The sequence below is a fragment of the Peromyscus californicus genome, unplaced genomic scaffold (genome assembly GCF_007827085.1).
Source record: "Peromyscus californicus insignis strain IS unplaced genomic scaffold, ASM782708v3 Scaffold_5__1_contigs__length_169319896, whole genome shotgun sequence".
Classification (NCBI taxonomy): Eukaryota; Metazoa; Chordata; class Mammalia; order Rodentia; family Cricetidae; genus Peromyscus; species Peromyscus californicus.
Genome location: NW_026294573.1, coordinates 803,134 through 822,134, shown reverse-complemented (window position 1 = coordinate 822,134; position 19,001 = coordinate 803,134). Strand labels below are relative to the sequence as shown.

Below are 19,001 nucleotides of genomic sequence, written 5' to 3'. Positions count from 1 at the left end.
TTATGATGTTTGTTTGTTATTCCTTGGCTTTTGGGGATAGAATCTGGGCCTCAAACTTGTTACATAGTCAAGCCTGGCCTTGAACTCTCAATCACAGTGTCTCTACTTCCCACATTCTTGGATTACAATGTACACTACCATCCCAGCTCATGCAGTGTATTCCAGGTTGCTTTCTATTGGTACTATTAAACACCGTGAGCAGAAGCAACTCGAGGAAAATTTTATTTCCGCTTGTAGTTGTAGTCTAATCACGAAAGGAAGTCAAGGCAGAAAACTGAAAACAAGAACTGAAGCAGAGGCCACAAAGGACTTACTTAGTCTGCTTTCTTATACCATCCAGGACCACCTGCCCAAGCATGGCACTGCCCAGTTATTGATCATGAAAATACCCCACAGACTTAACCTGTAGACCAATAAAGTAAAAGCATTTTCTCAAAGTTCCCTCTTCTTTAAATGACTATAATGTGTGTCAACTCCCCCCGCCCCTACCCAGAAAAAAAAAAAAACAGGACAGGATGTTTAAAATGGATCCTGATGGGGAGTATTTCGAACTTTTCCCATAATATTCAGGTTTTCTCTATCAGATGGAACAAAATGGTATCCTAAATATTTGATACTACTTCAGGCTCTGGACCAATCTGTGTATCTAGTTTAACTTGGAATAAAAAAGAAACCTTGCAGAACTAAGTAGAGGTCAGTACCACCTCTCAGTTAACAGAGGAGCTGGTAGTCTGATCAGCTAGGTGTCCCTAGGGCTGAACTGTTATCTAACAATCATGGTGTCACATTGGTCAAACATTTAGATCCTCTTTTTCTTATTAAGTGTATTTGATTTGAGCAAATAAATGTAGTTTTAAAGCTCTAGTTGGACATCACCAAGATTTGTTTGTTTCCTTTATTTTTTCTCTAGGCTCCTTGTCAGCGCCTCTCAGGATGGAAAACTCATCATCTGGGACAGCTATACCACAAACAAGGTGGGTAAAAATGCAAGATTCTTTCTGGGAACACTAACAGTCTGCTCATGACAACTCAAGAAGTTTTTGTTCAGTAATGATGTCTTCTTGAGGGTGATGGAAGAGTTCATGTTGCTAGTCCCTGTGCTTGACACATAATTGTGCTGTGGTTCCTGTCTTAACCATGTAGAAAGGAGCTGAATGCTTCTTTGTGTTCGTAGAACTGCGTTCCGGTTTCCTGACTTATTTCTAGAATACTGAAATGTAGATTCCATTTGGTTAGTAGTTTGTTTAGTTTATTAAACAAGATATAATCTAAAACCTGCTATACTTGAAAATTTAGTTATGGATTGTCAATGTAGGTCAGTGGTAGAGTACTTGCCTATCAGGCATAATTCCCCGGGTTTGATTCCCAGAACCAGAAAAAAACAAGAACAAAGTGTAACCTAGCAAAGTGCTAAGAGTGTAATTCTAGTTACTCAGGAGGCCCAGGTAGGAGGATTGGGTAAGCCCAGGTGGTCAGACTCACCCTAGGTAACATAACAAGGTACCACCAAAACGGTGGGGACAGGAAGGGAAGAAAAACAGAAGACAGATACTAGGTAGAATGTTTGCCTGATAGGGACAAATCTCTAGATTAAATCTTCACTTTACTTATATTGAAATAAATTATACTGGGTATGGTGGTGTATGCTTGTAATCTAGCATTTGAGAAATGAAGATTGGAGGATTAACGCATTAAATACATCCTTATCTACATAATAAAGTTGAAGCAAGTCTGAACTACATGAGACCTTCCTCAAGAAAACCGTATCAACAAAAAAAACAGAACCCAACTAAATGCTAAGTGGGTATGGTGACCAGTCTGTAATTCCAGCATTTGGAAGACAGAGACAAGGAATTCCCAAAGCAAACTTGTCATATAGATGTGTTCTAGATACAATTGTGAGTCCCTGTCTCAAAGAATAAGGTGGAGAATGGTCAGGAAAGAGTCCGGACATTAATTAGCCTCAGGCCTCCATATCTACCTGCACTGGCATATGTGTGCACCCACATGCGCGCACACATGCACATACACTTTAAAAAAAAGTTCTCGGGCTGGAGAGGTGGTGCAGTGGTTACGAGCACTGGCTGTTCTTCCAGAGGACCCGAGTTTGATTCTCAGCACCTCACAGCCATCTGTAACTCCAGTTCAAAGTGGAATCTAGGCACTACACTCACATGGTAAATATATTTAAGCAAATCTTCATACACATAAAATAAAATAAAACCTCAAAAAAATTGAATGCTGCCTTCAGTCCAGGAAAGGTGAATAATCTTGAAGTCGGTTGTGTTTTCCTAAGAAATACTAGATACATGTAAAAGATTGCAGAAATTTTAGCAGCTCTATCTAAATGACAAGATTAATTATACCACTGTACAACTTGGTTATTTCAGAGAGAGTGTGTGTGTGTGTGTGTGTGTGTGTGTGTGTGTGTGTAAGAGAGACAGCGAATGAATGAATGAATGAATATGAATCAGTTACTGTCTCTTAAACTGACCTTATATTTGCAGTTATTGATCTGCCTCAGCCTCTTTAGTGCTGAGATTAACATGAATCACCCTGCCTGGCTCTTTTTCTTCTTCCTCCCTCCCTCCCTCCCTCCCTCCCTCCCTCCCTCCCTCCCTCCCTTCTTTCTTTCTTTCTTTCTTTTTTTTTTTTTAAACTCATGGCCATTTTGATGGAATTAAAGGGAGAAGTAAATCCTTAAAAATCTTATTAACATCCTTCTCTCCTTAAATCATTAAAAAATACAAATGTAATTTGCTTTTTCTTTGAGATAGTATCTTACTATTTGTAGCCCAAGATGTCCTCAAACTTGTCATCAGGGCTGGTGATACAGAATATTTGACTAGTAGACAAGGCTCTGAGTTCAATCCTCAGAACCAAAATGAAAAACAAAACATAAAACCTCTTGTTCTTCCTCTCTTAGCCTTCCAAGAGCTAAACTCACTGGTGTATGCCATCACACCCATCTACTCATTAATTTAATTTTTGTTGTTCTATTTCATTTATTTTTGAGAAAGTCTCACTGTGTAGTCCTAGCTGGCCTGGAAGTCAGTATGTAGACCAGGCTGGCCTCAAACTCAGAGCTCCACCTACCTTTACCTCTTGAATGCTGGGATTAAGGGCATGTACCACCACACCCAGCCATGTGGTTATATTTTCTTGAACTTGTCTGTCTGTGTTCTCGTTATTTAGGTTCATGCCATCCCTCTGCGCTCTTCTTGGGTCATGACTTGTGCATACGCTCCTTCTGGGAATTATGTGGCCTGTGGTGGCCTGGATAACATCTGCTCCATTTACAATCTAAAAACGCGTGAAGGGAATGTGCGCGTGAGTCGTGAGCTGGCAGGACATACAGGTACACATCTCAACCTTCCAGTAGTGTTAGCTGCTTATAGGGTGTGTATAGTGTTCCTTTGATTTGTTGATTATGGTTCAAGTAAAAGTTATGGTAAGAGCCGGAAATTTTCTGAACAAAAGCCAAACCAGGCCCATTATGCCTTAACCTGTAAGAAATCTGTAAATTGGTTACTTAAGCCAGTTTCTGAATTCCCAGCTACTTTTTTCTCTTTGAACAGTTAGCAGCCACCATTCTTGTTTATCACTATGATGGCATTTCAGTCCTGTTTTAAACTGCCTTCTGTCCTTAGGCCTTAACATGAGTAGTCTCCTAATTATGTGTTCCTGTGTACAGCCTTTTCTGTTTATGGACTTACTGGTGCTCTTTTAGAGGCGACAAAAGAGAATTTGTGATCCATTCAGGTCTTTTGAATGTGGTCAGCATTAAAATAATTGGGTGCATATTGTTTTGCCAGGAATTAGTTCGCATTGCGTTTAGAACACATTGCATTTCCAAGGAAGAAAGCCTACTGGTATTTTCTTTTTATGGCTATATTTTCTGTTCTCAAAAACCCTATTTCTCGGTGTGTTACTGACAACGCACCACTAGGATTCTCTTCATATTTGAGCAAAGGATTGTTCATAATTGACTGTCATGAAGAGCATTGTTTTTAACCCCTTACAATTATGGTAGAAGAGTTAGTTTGGCCAGGTAAGTTAGTTACACTGTCAGTGTTCATTACTTTGGGGGATGTTTTCTTAATATTCTGGCTTCTTAGGTGGAAGCTTAAGCAACTGGTTTTAGATCTCTTCTTTCTCAAATGTAAGAACTTAAAATGGCAAAATCCCTACAGGTATACTTCCTGTAAATTTTGATCAGTGGTATTTAAATTACTGTTCTAGGGGTTGGGAATGTAGTTAGTTGGTAGAGTACTTATCTAGCATGCACAAATTCCTAGGTTACATCCCAGCACCATAAAACCAGGCACAGTAATGTATTCTTTTAATACCATCATTCGTGAAGTGGAGGTAAAAGGATCGAGAATTCACAATTGGCTACATAGTGAGTTTGAGGGTAGTCTCGGCTACATGAAACCCCATCTCAAAAAGAATCATTATATTTAATTTTCACATATCTAAAAGAAAAAGCCGGATTTGATGGTGCACACCTTTAAACCCAGCACTTGGGAGACAGAGGTAGATCGATCTCTGAGTTTGAGGCCTACAAAGCGAGTTCCAGGGTCACCATGCATGTGGAGATCAGTATGGAGTCAGTTCTCTCCTTCCTTCTCTATTTGGGTTCTGAAGATCAAACTCAGGTGTGGCCACAAGTTCCTTTACCCACTGATCCATCCTGCCAGCCTTTGACCTCTATGTGGGTGCATGCGTGCATCCATTCATGCGGGTATGTAGTTAAGAGAACAACTTGTGGGAAGTTGATTCTTCTATCATGTAGATCCTGCAAATCTAGCTCAGGTGGTCAGGTTTGGCAACAAGCACCTGTACACACTGATCCATCTTACTGGCCCTTGACCTTTATTCCTGAAGGATATTTTTGCTGGACATGAAGAATTTTGGGTTGACTTTGAACTTAAATGTGTATGGGTGGTTTTCCCTGCAGGAATGTTGATGCACCACATGCATGGCTGGTGCCCACAAAGCCAGAGAGAGGATGTTTGATCTCTCCTGGAATTGGGGTTACAGATAGTTATGAGCCACTGTGTTGGTGCTAGAAATTGATCCTGAGTACCCTGGGAAAGTAGCCAGCATTAAAAACAAAACAACAACAACAAAAACGCATTAAAGGTGTATCTTTGATTTTAAGCAGTTTGTGATGTGCCTGGATATGTGACTTTCTTTGTATTCATTGTGTTTTGGCATTTGGAACCCAAAAATTTTTGTTTTTTGCTAAATTGGTAGAATTTGAGCATGTCTTCAAATTCCCTGGTTTCTATGGCTTTAAGAGGTAAGTTTCTTCAGTTACCATTTCAAGTATTTTGTTTCTTTTCAAGTAAGTTCAGTTGACATCAACTGTAGGCAACAGCTGTTCTTTTGTCAGTCTAGTAATGACCAGCATTTGAGGGAGGCTCACCCGAGAATAAATGCAAGAATGCAAATCATGCTGGTCAGACATGGAAGAAGGGTCAGCATAAACTTTTGTGTCACGTGCTCTCTTAAATTTGAGAATTCCTCTTTGTTTCTATTTTAAAATATCCTCCCTACACACCTACACACACACACACACACATACACACACACACACACACACACACACACACACACACACGCGCGCGCGCGCGCGCGCGCGCACACACACAGGCTTTCTTTTTATTTATATCAAGATTATTTCTTGTGTTTCTGAGTAGTTACAAAAGCTAACTGTAAAATGTCTGCTAATTGTAGCATCTGATCTTGAAGTATATGTTCCATTGGCAGTCAGTTGTGTGTCCTGTTATTCCCAGGCAGGAGCTTCGCCTGTAGAGTATGCCCTCCAGGCTTAAAACTTCATAGAATATAGACACTATCTTACAGGATAAGGAAATCCTGGAAATGGATCCAGTGGGTTCATAGTAACAGAGTGCTCATTATTATTATCTTATTTATTAAATATTAAAATTTTTTTAAATTTACAGGTAGAATACATATTCTAAATTGTTTTATTGAAAACAATTAGCCAGGAATGGTGATGCACACCTTTATTCCCATTACTCAGGAGGCAGAAGCAGGCAGATCTCTGAGTTGGAGACGAGCCAGGGCTACAAAGAGAAACCCTGTGTCAAAAAAATAAATAATTATGAATGTACATGCATGTGTGTATACACCCACAGATAAATAGCAATATATATTTGAAGGTTAATTTATTGCCTGAATACTATTTTTGAGGAGACTGGAACTAAGACACAAATTGGTCTCAATCCTAATCCCTGGGGACTGATAGAGAGTGGAAGCCAGTGTTCAAAGTGACCCCTTTGATAACTTGAGTAACTATATCCTTTGCTGGAATATTCTGGTCAAGAGGGCCATAGTTTGTCCTCCTGGTGAAGCATGGCATTGCCATTTAGTATTGGAACCTGGTAGAGTGAGTGACTAAAACATTTTATGGGTATAATTTCTTTATCTAATGAGAAGTTGAATATTTTACATTATTTATAACACAATGATACCTCCCCAACCCCCTTCCTGGGTACTAGTGACCTTAGATAACAGAAGAAAAGATTCTGTCTCCCTGTTAAATCTTCTCTGAAAGTCACAACTGGACAGTTAATAACTTACTTCTGTTTCCATCGTTTTGGTGTCCCACTCCCACTGGCTTGTCAATCACTGAAGCAAAGTCCAGGTGCTTGTTCCTTAGCTGCACTCTGTGTGTCACTCCAGCAGGCATCTGTCCACATATCTGGGAAATTCTCAGTGTCCTGGCTCCTGTTGCATAATTTCATGTAGCCATTTAAAATTTGTTCCTTTGCTTAGCAGATTCCACCACTACTCTCTAGTGAACTAAGTGACTTTCAGATATCAACCTACTTTATTTTCAGTGACTTATTTTTTTTTTCTTCGTCTTTCTCAAAATTTTTATTGTATTTTGAGACAAGGTCTCACTGTTCCCTACGCTATTCACAGCTTCCAGTGAGCAAACTCCATATTATAGTTTTTGAGAAAGCAAGCCCAGTAATATGCATTTTTTTGGAGCCTTCCCACTGGACATTTCTAGTGTTCTTGCCATGGGGCTGCCTATTCATCTTTTCCTGTTCATCTTGGTTGGCTTGTAAGCCCTTTCTACCCTGATTTCATTCCTGTCTCTCTTCCTGTTGAGCTCTGAGCTCCTTTTGTCCCAGTTGGCAAACAAATGAGTATAAAAGGAAAGGGACTCCCTACCTTAAGATAGAAAGGCAGAACCAAGATTCCATAGGCATGGCTTACTATTTTGTGTTGTTCAGGGAATGGGTCTGTCTGAAGTATTGTCCCATTGTCCTGGCATTGATTCTGTCTAGCTGTAGTTTCACCCACACTGTGATGTCCCAAACAAAACAGAATTTCTGAATATTTTCATTACCATAGTTTTTACATTGAGAAAGGGGCTTGCTAGACTTGAGTCTTCATTTGGGTCTGCTCTTTTCCAGGTTATCTGTCCTGTTGCCGGTTCCTGGATGACAATCAGATAGTCACCAGCTCTGGAGACACCACATGGTGAGTACCTGACAAGACTGAGAATGAGGCCTGAGATTCACTGTTCTTGTTCACACTAGTAGGGTAAAACTTTTGGGAGATGGTTCTCATCACTGGTTAGGACTATCTTGGGCTGGGCAGTAGTGGTACATGTCTTTATTCCCAGCACTCAGGAGACAGAGGCAGGTGAATGGATCTCTGTGAGTTTGAGGCTAGCCTGGTCTACAGAGCAAGTTTCAGGACAGCCAAAGCTACACAGAGAAACCCTGTCTCAAAAAACAAAACAAACAAAAAAATAGCTTGAATTTCATTATGGCCGGTGATTAAAAACACAAAGTAGCAATGAGTAATTCATTGTACTGTCTATAGGTACAGGTTTAGTTTTGAACAAAGAACTAAATATAAATATTTAAAAATATTTTAGTCTAAAAATATAAATATTTACACTTTAGTTGTATATCAAGACCTGCTATTCTTTTTACTTTTCTCCATCTATTTTTACTCATGTATGTGATGTTTTTAGCTCTGTGGCGTTCTTCTGTTTTACTCTGAATCCACCTCAGTATATAGTGAGCATGAGTACTACTTTCAAACAACAGCTCTATCAGAGTTCTTTATTTTAGAGTGTTTGTTTACTAATAGATGGAAACACACTCAAGTTCCCTTCATTCAATAATAAAATGACCAGATAGTTGTTTTAAGAGAGTAATTTTAGACTTAAGTTGCCTTTGTGGGTTTTGCTAGTCATATCTCAGCTGGTCTTCTGTCTACAGTGGAAACCTGGAATAGGTTTTAATACCAATAAAGGAATTCCTCAGCAGCAAGATAGATACACTCACCAATGAGAGTAAAGACAATCCAGTATAAAAAGCAAAAGCTTCCTTTTTACATGTGAGTCTCACCAGAAGCTGTGACCCAGATTTAGTTAAGGTGGGCCTTCCCAGTTCAAATGATCCAATTAAGAAAACCCTTCACAAATGGACCTAGCTGGTTGGGCTTTAGTTGATTCCAAATGTAGTCAGGTTGACAATGAAGATTAGTCATCACAAATTTCATGTGTTGACCATTTTCGTGTATGATGTATAAGGCTTTTGTGTTCCCTGCCTCTTCCTTTCTGTGTCCCTCATGCCTAGTAAAGATAGCCTGTATTGATTATGTTGAAATTGGCTGATTGGATTTGTGTTGCTAGGCTAAGCCAGGCTTTCTGGTGAGGTTGACAAGAACTGGCAGTTCACCATACTGTTGATTCTGCAGGTTGCAGCTGGAAGTAGCATATGGCTGTCACTTTGGGAGCCAACTCCTGCTTGCTGTCAAGCAGGCCCTTGGAATACTGTGTGCATGTAGCTAGAGTTTTCCTGCCTGGCCCACAGTCAGGACAAATCTCTGTCACCCGCCAGTCCCACAGCTGCTCAGAACCAACCAAGTAAACACAGAGACTTATATTGCTTACAAACTGTATGGCCGTGCCAGGCTTCTTGCTAACTGTTCTTATATCTTAAATTAATCCATTTCTATAAATCTATACCTTGCCTCGTGGCTCGTGGCGTACCGACATCTTCACATGCTGCTTGTCATGGCGGTGGCTGGCAGTGTCTCTCCCACTCAGCCTTCCACTTACCAGAATTCTCTCTCCTTGTCCCGCCTACTTCCTGCCTGGCCATTGGCCAATCAGTGTTTTATTTATTGACCAATCAGAGCAATTTGACAGACAATCCCACAGCAGTGTGCATCCATGAAGACCATCTTGGCTTATGACCCCTAAGGAAGGGAGTTCAGGCATCACAGTTACTCTGAGCCATTTATTTAACTAACATTTCCTCCCTGGTGTCTAGGAATGTGGGAAATGAGGGCATAAAGGAAATACTACAAGTCAAACAGGCTTTTTTCTTTTAGGCACTTTCTGCTGCCCCCACAAACTACCCATGAATGTGTGTATGTGTGATAACCTCACATGCCCTGCAATGGAAGTGAGGTGACCTGAAAACAGCAGTTCTGAGGCATAGCCCATATGGTCATCTATATAGTTGTTCTTTGCTTTGTTTTTCCTGAGTACAATCTTACTACAGAAGTAAATGTATTTTTACAATGGCACAGGGGTCATCAGTGATCCTGGGTAGTTTGAAGGATATTGTTGTAGGTAGCTGGTGGTCCCAGATGTGTGACTGATACCTTATTGTCATTTGCTTATGCTCCAGTGCCCTGTGGGACATTGAGACCGGCCAGCAGACAACGACATTTACTGGACACACTGGAGATGTCATGAGCCTGTCTCTCGCTCCTGACACCAGACTGTTTGTCTCTGGTGCTTGTGATGCTTCAGCCAAGCTCTGGGATGTCCGAGAAGGGATGTGCCGGCAGACCTTTACAGGACACGAGTCTGACATCAATGCCATATGTGTGAGTTTAAATTGTATCTGTATCATATCTTACCTTTTTTAAATTATTATCAAAGATTTGTTTTTTAGGGGCTAGAGAGATAATCTTAATTACTTTTCTATTTGTTGCTTTGGTAAAACACCACGATCATGGCAATTTACGGAGAAAAGCATTTAATAGAGGCTTAGAGTTTCAGAGGGTGAGTCCGTGACCATTATGGTGGGGACCATGGCAGCATGCAGGCAAGCATGGTGCTGGAGAAGTAGCTGAGAGTCTACATCCTGAGATACAACCACGAGGTGGAGAGTGAGAGGGAGAGGGAGGGAGAGGGAGAGAGAAGGCTAACTAGGAATGACTTGGGCTTTTGAAACCTTGAACCTCCAACAATGGCCCCACCTTCCAGTCCCTCCCAAACAGTTCCACCAGTGACCAAGTATTCAAACCTATGTGCCTGTGGGGACCATTCTCATTCCAACCACCACAGATGCCTTAAAAGTAGTTACAAGTGCTGGCTGCTCTTCAGAAGATCTGGGTTTGATTCCTAGCACCCACATGGTGGCTCACAACAATCTGTAACTTAAGTCCCAAGAATTTTCACCCATGTGATGTACACATAAAAATAAGTAAACCTATTAAAACGTCTGTACACATAAAAATAAGTAAAATACATATTTTAAAAATAAGTATTTTTAAATGTATGTATATGTGTATGTCTGTGTGTGGGTTTGTGCATTTGTGAGTGCAGGTGCCCACAGAGTCCAGACATTGGATATCCTGGAGCTGGAGTTAATAAGCTGTTAGGAACCACATGATGTGAATACTAGGAACCAGACTTGGGTTCTCAGCAAGAATCATGAATGCTCTTAACTGCTGAGCTATTTCTCTAGTCCCTTCCTTTTTAAAAAACATTTTTAGGTTTTTGTTTTGTTTATTTGGTAGTTTTTTTTTGTTTTGTTTTGTTTTAGTTTGTGTTTATTTTGAGATAAGGTCTAATAATATAGCACAGACTGACCTGGAACTCAAAGTCCTCCCCAGCCCTGAGATTACAGGCCTTTGCTACCATACCTGGTTTGTCCTTTGCTTTGCAAATACAGCCAGAGTCACAGACCAAATTGAAGCACTGACTTGACCTCTAGAGGCCAGCTGAATTCTGTGCTCTTTATTTGTTTCAGACATTGATGAGTCTGCTAGGTGCTAGCTCTGCTCCTTTCCCTAGAGTGACTGTTAGTTTAGAGCCTGAATACACGAGTGTATCCTCTGCTAGCCAGGGTTTGGCAAATTTAAAGTCTGCATTCTTGCTAGCACCTCAAGGGATGAGTCTGGTTAGCTGGAACAGTGATTTGTTCCTTCCTTCACAAGTCTCTTCTGACTGCTAGTGGCAAGCCCTTCAGCAGTGGCTCATTTTCATGGCTTCTCTTGGTGACAGTGACAGTCCACGAGCACTGTGTCAGTACTCCCTTGGTGCACCCCCCATTCACTCTTTGATGCCAACCCTTGTTCTTGCTGGAACCTCAACCTGTTTTCCTTTCCACAGCAGCCAGGCCACTAATTATATTAACATCATTTCTTATTATTTATTTATTTTGTCTGTATATGGGCTAGAACTTGATATGTACTTCAAGTTGACCTTGAATTCACTGTGTTCCTGATGCCCTAATGACTGTATACCCCATTCCATGCTCACTTACAGACAGGAGCCACTATACTTTTCCACAGCCCCTTCAGTGCTTCCACGTGTTAGGCAAGTATTGTATCAGCTGGCCCCTGTTCCAGGCCTTAATGCTTATGGATGTCTTGACTTGCCTGCTCTTTCTAGTTCTTCCCCAATGGCAATGCCTTTGCCACTGGCTCAGACGATGCTACGTGCAGGCTGTTTGACCTCCGTGCAGACCAGGAGCTCATGACCTACTCTCATGACAACATTATCTGCGGGATCACATCTGTTTCCTTCTCCAAGAGTGGCCGACTCCTCCTTGCTGGGTACGACGACTTCAACTGCAATGTCTGGGATGCACTCAAAGCTGACAGAGCAGGTCAGTGACCACATGATCTTTTTGTGTTCTTGGGCACTAATTTGATTCCTTTTTTCCCCATTTGGTGGTGGTGGTGGTGGTGGTGGTGGTGGTGGTGGTGGTGGTGGTGGTGGTGGTGGTGGTGGTGGTGGTTTTGAGACAGGTTTCTCTGTGTAGCCCTGGCTGTTGTACTTAACTCTTGCCCACTTGAGGCAGAGGCAGGTGAATCTCTGAATTCAGGGACAGCTAGGGCTACATAGGCCTTGTCTCAAAATAATAATAATTCTGGTCTTTGGCATTTATTGACCAGGGAAGTCGATACTGAACTGCAAAGTGCCCTCTGGCCCTTGTGCGTAGTTGGTACATCATTAAAGACAGGAATTTGAAATTGTTTCTGAAGCTTCAAACCCTTCTGTGGTGGAAGAGTATTTTGGCAAGTGGTGGAAGAGTATTTTGGCAAGTGGTTTGCTTGCCGCTGTACTTCATGATAATCAGTTTTAGGCTCTGTGTACTCATTTGGTCAATTGCTCTGAGATTTTAGATTTTTTTTTTTAAGATTTATTTATTTTATGCGCATGAGTTTTTTGCCGTTGTGTACCACATGAGTGTCTAGTACCTGCAGAGGTTGAAAATGAGGTGTTGGGCCGGGCGGTGGTGGCGCACGCCTTTAATCCCAGCACTCGGGAGGCAGAGCCAGGCGGATCTCTGTGAGTTCGAGGCCAGCCTGGGCTACCAAATGAGTTCCAGGAAAAGGTGCAAAGCTACACAGAGAAACCCTGTCTCGAAAAACCAAAAAAAAAGAAAATGAGGTGTTGGATACTTGGAACTGGAGTTTACAGATAGTTGTGAGCCACCATGTGGGTGCTGGGACCCAAACTTAGGTCCTTTGCAAGAGTAACAAGTAATCTTAGCCACTGAGACATGGATAGATTCTTAACTGTAGTTTGTACTCTGTGTTTTGTGTTGTGTTTTGTTTTGTTTGAGACAGGATTTTTTTGTGTAGCCCTGGCTGGCCTGGGAACTAGCTCTGTAGACTAGGTTGGCCTCAAACTCACAGATACATCTGCCTCTGCCTCTGCCTCTGTCTCCTGGTGCCAGGCTTTCTGTGATTTTAACTTCTGTAAGTGTACATAAGTTAACACAAGGGGGTCTGGGTTTCTTACTCTGCATTTGTGTGCATGTGCATGCCTGTGCATGTCACCTTGTTACCCTCTTTAGCGTATGTCCATGCTCTCATTAGAACATGGACCTAAGGATAATTTTTACTTGGGGGAGCTGGAGAGAAGGCTCAGTAGTTAAGAGAACTGACTACTCTTCCAGAGGACCCGGGTTCAGTTCCCAGCATCTATATGGCAGCTAACAACTGTCCATAATTCCAAGATCTGACACCCTCACACAGACATACATGCAGGCAAAACACCAATGCACACAAAGATATATTACTTTAAAAAATTTTTTTTACTTGGACAAAACCTTCCTCCATGGTGTCCTTGCCTTGCTCTCTTAGGTGTTGGCTATAGCAGAGTGTTGTGTGTCAAAATGAGCCGTCCTGCTCTTGTCACAACATCACATGTGTTTGTTCTTAGGTGTTTTAGCTGGACATGACAACCGTGTCAGCTGCTTGGGGGTAACTGATGATGGCATGGCTGTGGCAACAGGGTCCTGGGACAGCTTCCTCAAGATCTGGAACTAAGGCCAGTAGGTAATGGACTTACCCATTAGTGGAATTGAATATATTTCTCAGGGCATGAACTTTTCATGCGTGGGTTGTAGATTAACAGAGATGTTGTTAATCTGGTATTGTAGTAAATCTAAAGTGATGGGTGTGATCCCGAGAGAACAGTGGGAAGAGCTCAGATTTTTTTTTCTTATGCACTAACCTCAAGCTCTGTTTACAACAACAGGTGGATACCATGGTGACTGGAAGACCATTCCAACCTTGAAGCGTTACAGTGATAGCATATCCTATCCAACCATACTAACGTGGACACCCACACCTCCCCTCAGAACTTCAAAGGGCAAGATCTTTTTTCCTTCACTTATTGCTGAAACCAAGAGCACAACTCCCATTAAGAGAAGGATCTCTGTGCTGTAAACTAAAACAAATTGTGCATTCCTTTCGGGGCCATTGTCTTTGTTTTCTTTTTCTTTTTTGTCTTGGGTAAATTTTAAAAGGAAATACTACAATAAAAATGTTAACCAGAAGGTAACCCTGAGTGTGATTGTGAGAGAGACACGCCTCTTTACTAGTTCATTTGCATTTTAGATCAGTGATCCTGTTCTGTGGCATTCATGAAAAACAAGTTGAAGACTTTAATCTGTAATTGTTTCTAAATCCGAGTCATTTGTAGCAGGATGTTGGAAGCATTCACACTTCTTTCTTAAATATATTCCTTTATGTTTAGTAATTAAGAGAACCAGAGCCCATGATAGTCTGATTTGTTAGTGATGGAGTTTTGTCCCTGGCCTTTTTTTTTTTTTTTTTTTTTTTTTTGTCTCATGTCACCGATGACTGTTTCGTACAAACATAGCATAGTGGAAGAAAAAAATTCAGAAGCAAAGTAGCCAAGCACATGTTGTGATGGCCACGAATGCTTTATTGGAATCCTTCCCCTTTGCTCAGCAGTAAACTTATTCCCAGCACCCTTCCCTCCTGACTTGTCCTCCTCACTGTCTAGTTTCTGCTCTTACCTTGGGTTTCCTGTGAAGTTGGAGGGAAGTTTGTTGTCATGTGACACTAGCCGTCCTGCCCCTGCTGTCAGAGACTTGTTCTCTAGAGAGGTGCCTGTCCTGTGCTTGGATAGTCAGTTGGTTATTTGTGTATGAAACCATGTACAAATCAATGTTTTGAAAATAATGATCTCAGACTTTCTAAGTTAAATTTTAAACAATTTGATTGTTTGCCATATTGGGTGGGTTTACTCTTAGAATCGCATGCTGTAGAAATGCTCTAAAGTGCATATAGGACTCAGTCCTTAGATGTTCTTTTTCTTTTAAGAAATAACCTCTTCAAGTTGTAACCGTGGCGGCTTTGTCCATTACTGTTGCTACTCTGCACACATATCAGAAGCAGCAAGCGCTTTACACGCTTGAGTAGTGGGATAAGTCACTGTTTTCTTTACTTTAAAAAACAAAACAAATAGTCCTGTTGGGAATGATTGCTGTTGGATTCAGGAGGGGAGGGGGAAAGCTGCTCTGCTGCCTCTTTGTCACTTCCTGGAAGCCTGCCTCCATGGAACAGCCTTTTGCATCTGAGGCAACAATTTTTACACCATGCAGATATTCGTGGTTATCATCTCAAGCCATGTTCAGCAGCAGCGTTTGGACAGCAGTGTTCTGTGGGCCCTCCCCTCCCCCTGTATCCTGCACCCCTCATAGCAGTAGTGGCTTCGCCATTCTGTTTTCCGCAGTGTCCTGTACAAAACTGTGCTGTGACTGTGCAGTAGGCCTGGACCTGGCAAAGAGAACACAGCGAAGCCCCTTCTCTTCCTACCAAACAACTCTGTAGAGCTCTCTGCACCCTGTACCCTTTTCACCTTTTGTATTTAATTTTAAAGTCAGTGTACTGCAAGGAGGCTGGATGCAAGATAGATACTATATTAAACTGTACTGTTATTTAAGATGTAATAAAGCAGTTTGACATGAGGGACTCTGGTGTGATGATTATTTGATGGCAGTTTCAATGTGTGAAGGTATCCACATGCCCCAACTGCTGACTCAGCAGTTATGTAACATCATGAGAGACCCCTATAAAGTATCAGCTCAGGCTGAGTATGGTAGCACACACCTTTAATCCCAACACTCAGGATACAGAGGCAGGTGGCTCTCTTTGATTTTGGGACCAGCCTGGTCTACTTAGTAAGTTTCAGAACAGCCAAAGCAATATAATAGAGGAAAATCTATCTCAAAAAAAAAGGGGGGGGGAATAGGGGGCGCTTCTGAGAGGTTCCTGATAAGCTGGTTCCTACACATCTCAGGCCTTGCAGAACCACTTGTTTTCCAGGACAAGTGGCTTTCTCCCCTCAGCATCTGGGCCCTGTCTGCCATCTCCTCCGTTGGCCTCTACCAATCAGCTGCTTTGGCTTCCTCTTCCTATTTCCACACTAAAATATCTGAGGATCTCCCTCTCCAAATACACTCTTTCCTTCTGACTAAGCAGCATTTCCTTCTCATTGAGCAAAGTCCACTACATCTTGAAGGAGTGAACATCAACCTCAGAGGTGTTGGAAGTAAAGCTTGGGGTGCTTTTACTAAAGTGCCTACTTCTGGGCTGAATGACAATTTTTCCTCTTAAGTAAGTTTTAAGATTATAAGAGATGGGCTGGAGAGATGGCTCAGCAATTAATAGCACTAGCTGCTCTTCAAGAGGACCCTGTTTCAATTCCCTGCACCCACATGGCAGCTGGCAACTGTAACATCAGTTCCAGTGGATCCAACACCTCACACAGACATACATTCAGGCAAGACACCAATGCACATAATGTTTTTTTTAAAGGAAAGATTATAACTAATTTTCAGCCTTAGATACCCTATGTACTGACTGGGCCAAGCCCCCTTTGTTTGGTGGTGGTAAGGAAATCAATCCACCCAGGGTCAGTGGTACCGCCTTCGGAAGAGACTCCCCTAATGTTGCAAGCTATGGTGTGGTGATTGGCAGGCTGAGCAGATGGGTTTGCCTAGCTTAATCCTCCCCCAGTCTCCCTGAAATAAATGTATTCTTCAGAGACAAAAACCCTTTGCTGCAAGCTTTTATCTACCTCAACCCCCACTTAGAAGAGTACAGGGCATTTGAGGTTCTTTCTGAACTGGATGGAAATACTGGTGAGGTTGACCATACTCCCAACACTACCTTCTTTCTGTCTTTGAGAATCCATATCTTAACCTGCTTCTACCTTAATTGCCAGCAGGCCTAATGGAACTAGAGCAGGTCTGTCTCTGCCTCAGAGGGCTGGAGGTTGATTGTTTCTCAGCCAGCATCAAGGCCACTGCCCACTTTTTAGCAAACGGTCATTGAAAACATGCCCACTATAAACATGGGCAGCAGTGCTGGCTAAACAGCATACAAAGAAAGGCCCAAGGCACAAACCTTTTCAGACCAGGTTTTCACAGCTTGCATTCACCATTAAATACTACACATGCCTTGAAGGGTGACTGGAAGTGCTAGGCTGCACTGTGTGTAGTCACCCAGCCTGCTGCCCATGGTGGTGAGTACACCTGTTCCAAGTACACACAGGCAGCTGAATGGCTACTGCATCTTAGGCCCACTTTCAATGTGTCCCTCCATTTGCCTCCAGCATATGAAATTACCCCTCTGTGGCAGTAGGATTCCAGTTCTGTTGGCTTGTAAAGGGAACCACCTCCACATTTGCCCATCCTCTACTTCCTCACATCATACTTTTGAATCTACCTCTCCCTGTTCTTCCTTTCCCTTATTTAACCCTTAGAAGAGGGTAAGTCCTGGTGTTGGAGGCTTGAAGCAAAAATGTGTATAATTGCCTTGATTTCTTCCTGACACTTCACCCCATGTGACCTTTGATCTACTTTGAAGCCAGCCCAAATTAAACACTAGGAATCTTGAGTACCCTCTGGCCATTCCCAGCCATTGACTAGGTTAGTATCATCAGCCCTGTGGTCAGAATGAGCACTTGGTTCCCGATTCCTCTGAGTTTGGTGGGGCCCACTAAAACAGTGCACAATGTCAGCTTTGTTCCTTCCTCTGAAATGGGGAAGCCACCTGCACAGTCCAAATCCTCAGCCCCACTGTAGACAAAGACTTTCCCTAGCAACCACTGGACACCTGATATTTTTATTTAAGTGTACACAGGTTTCTTGCTGTTCGACCTTGGACTGCAAACCACAGGCAGGATCCTTTGCCAGAGATGATTACTCCCACTCTGGAAGTTTCTCCAGGCCTGGCTATGTGCCTGGAATGTACCACTAGATACCAATTGAGTATTATAGTACAAAACAATAATAACCCAAAAGCACAGTTCAAACCTCCTGTGGGTGTGGCTGGTGCTCACTCTGGGGAAGGAGCTAGACTTACAAAACACATGAGGAAGTTACAGAACTTAAGAAATCCCCTCAAATTTCTTGTCATCCTCCCTACCCCCAATTTTGGGTCTTCACTGTGCACTGACCTGTGCTTTTTGGAAGGACAGGACACAGACCTCAGAAGTCCTGACCAGAGAACATCCTGACTGCAGCAGGTATTGGGGCTGTGGGGAAGCCTGGAGATTGGACTGTACAGGAAGGGCAAAGCCAAGGGTGCCAAGTCCTGCCAAATGGAGCATAGGGTAAACATCTGAAAGCCATGGTGCTGGGAGTCATGAGACTACAAAACACCTACTGGTGCACTATCCACACCGCTGATGTTCTAAGGCCTGATTGTGAACTGGGTATCCAGTTCAGCATACCCGGGGACCAGTTACAAAGTCAGCTTTAGTGGCATTTTTCTGGGCCTCCCTTCTTCCCTCCCTTGAAGCTGTGGATGAGGTACACTGTCACCTCTCAACTGTCAGAATATCTCACTGTGGTACCCCTGGCTGGCCTCGAATTCCTAGATATCCTGGGCTCTGAGTGCTGGGATTAAAGTAGTGAACCACTATGCCCAGCCAGCTCTCAGGTTCTTTACCGTCAGGCTTAAGACCACAGGCCCAAATTTAGGAGACTCTGAAAAATGCGAAAGGCCACGTGAAGTGCCTCACGCCCAAGTGAGCGCCCCCAGGCACAGCTGGCACTTGAGTTCTGATTCTGAATGCTATCAGGTTCATGTCCTGGTTATTAAGAACAACCGGGGCGCAGGAACCTGTTGGGCAGCCCACGTTCCCACCAAGCTGGCCCGCGTTGTCCCACGAGGTCCTGAAGACCTCGCCCGCAGAAACAGGGCGGGGCATAGGTCAGGGATAAAGATCAGACCCCAAGGCAAGGAGGCAAAAAGCGGGACGGAATCTGGTGCTGGTTGCTCTTCTCTGTGGCGGCTGAGACAGTCAAAAGGCCCAAGCAGCAGCTTTCTACCTCTCCGGCCTGTGTTCCGCTTCCCTATTTTGCTTCCTCTTCCTCTGCCCCACCTCCCCGCTCTGCTCCGCCTTCTTCACTATTTGTCCCCGC

At 42.8% G+C, this 19,001-nt stretch overlaps 1 protein-coding gene across 2 annotated transcripts in view; it reads left to right on the top strand.

The window, feature by feature from the left end:
- The window catches only part of Gnb1 (G protein subunit beta 1), a 66,431-nt gene extending 50,891 nt beyond the window's left edge, over positions 1-15,540 (top strand). For both annotated transcript variants that reach the window (XM_052715536.1, XM_052715535.1), the window contains 7 exons: positions 911-974; positions 3,196-3,358; positions 7,458-7,524; positions 9,699-9,900; positions 11,696-11,912; positions 13,478-13,593; positions 13,796-15,540. In XM_052715536.1, coding sequence (XP_052571496.1) covers positions 911-974; positions 3,196-3,358; positions 7,458-7,524; positions 9,699-9,900; positions 11,696-11,912; positions 13,478-13,584 — 820 coding nt within the window. In that variant the 3' untranslated portion in view covers positions 13,585-13,593; positions 13,796-15,540. The remainder of the gene's footprint in view (positions 1-910; positions 975-3,195; positions 3,359-7,457; positions 7,525-9,698; positions 9,901-11,695; positions 11,913-13,477; positions 13,594-13,795) is intronic.
- Positions 15,541-19,001: the final 3,461 nt, after the last annotated feature.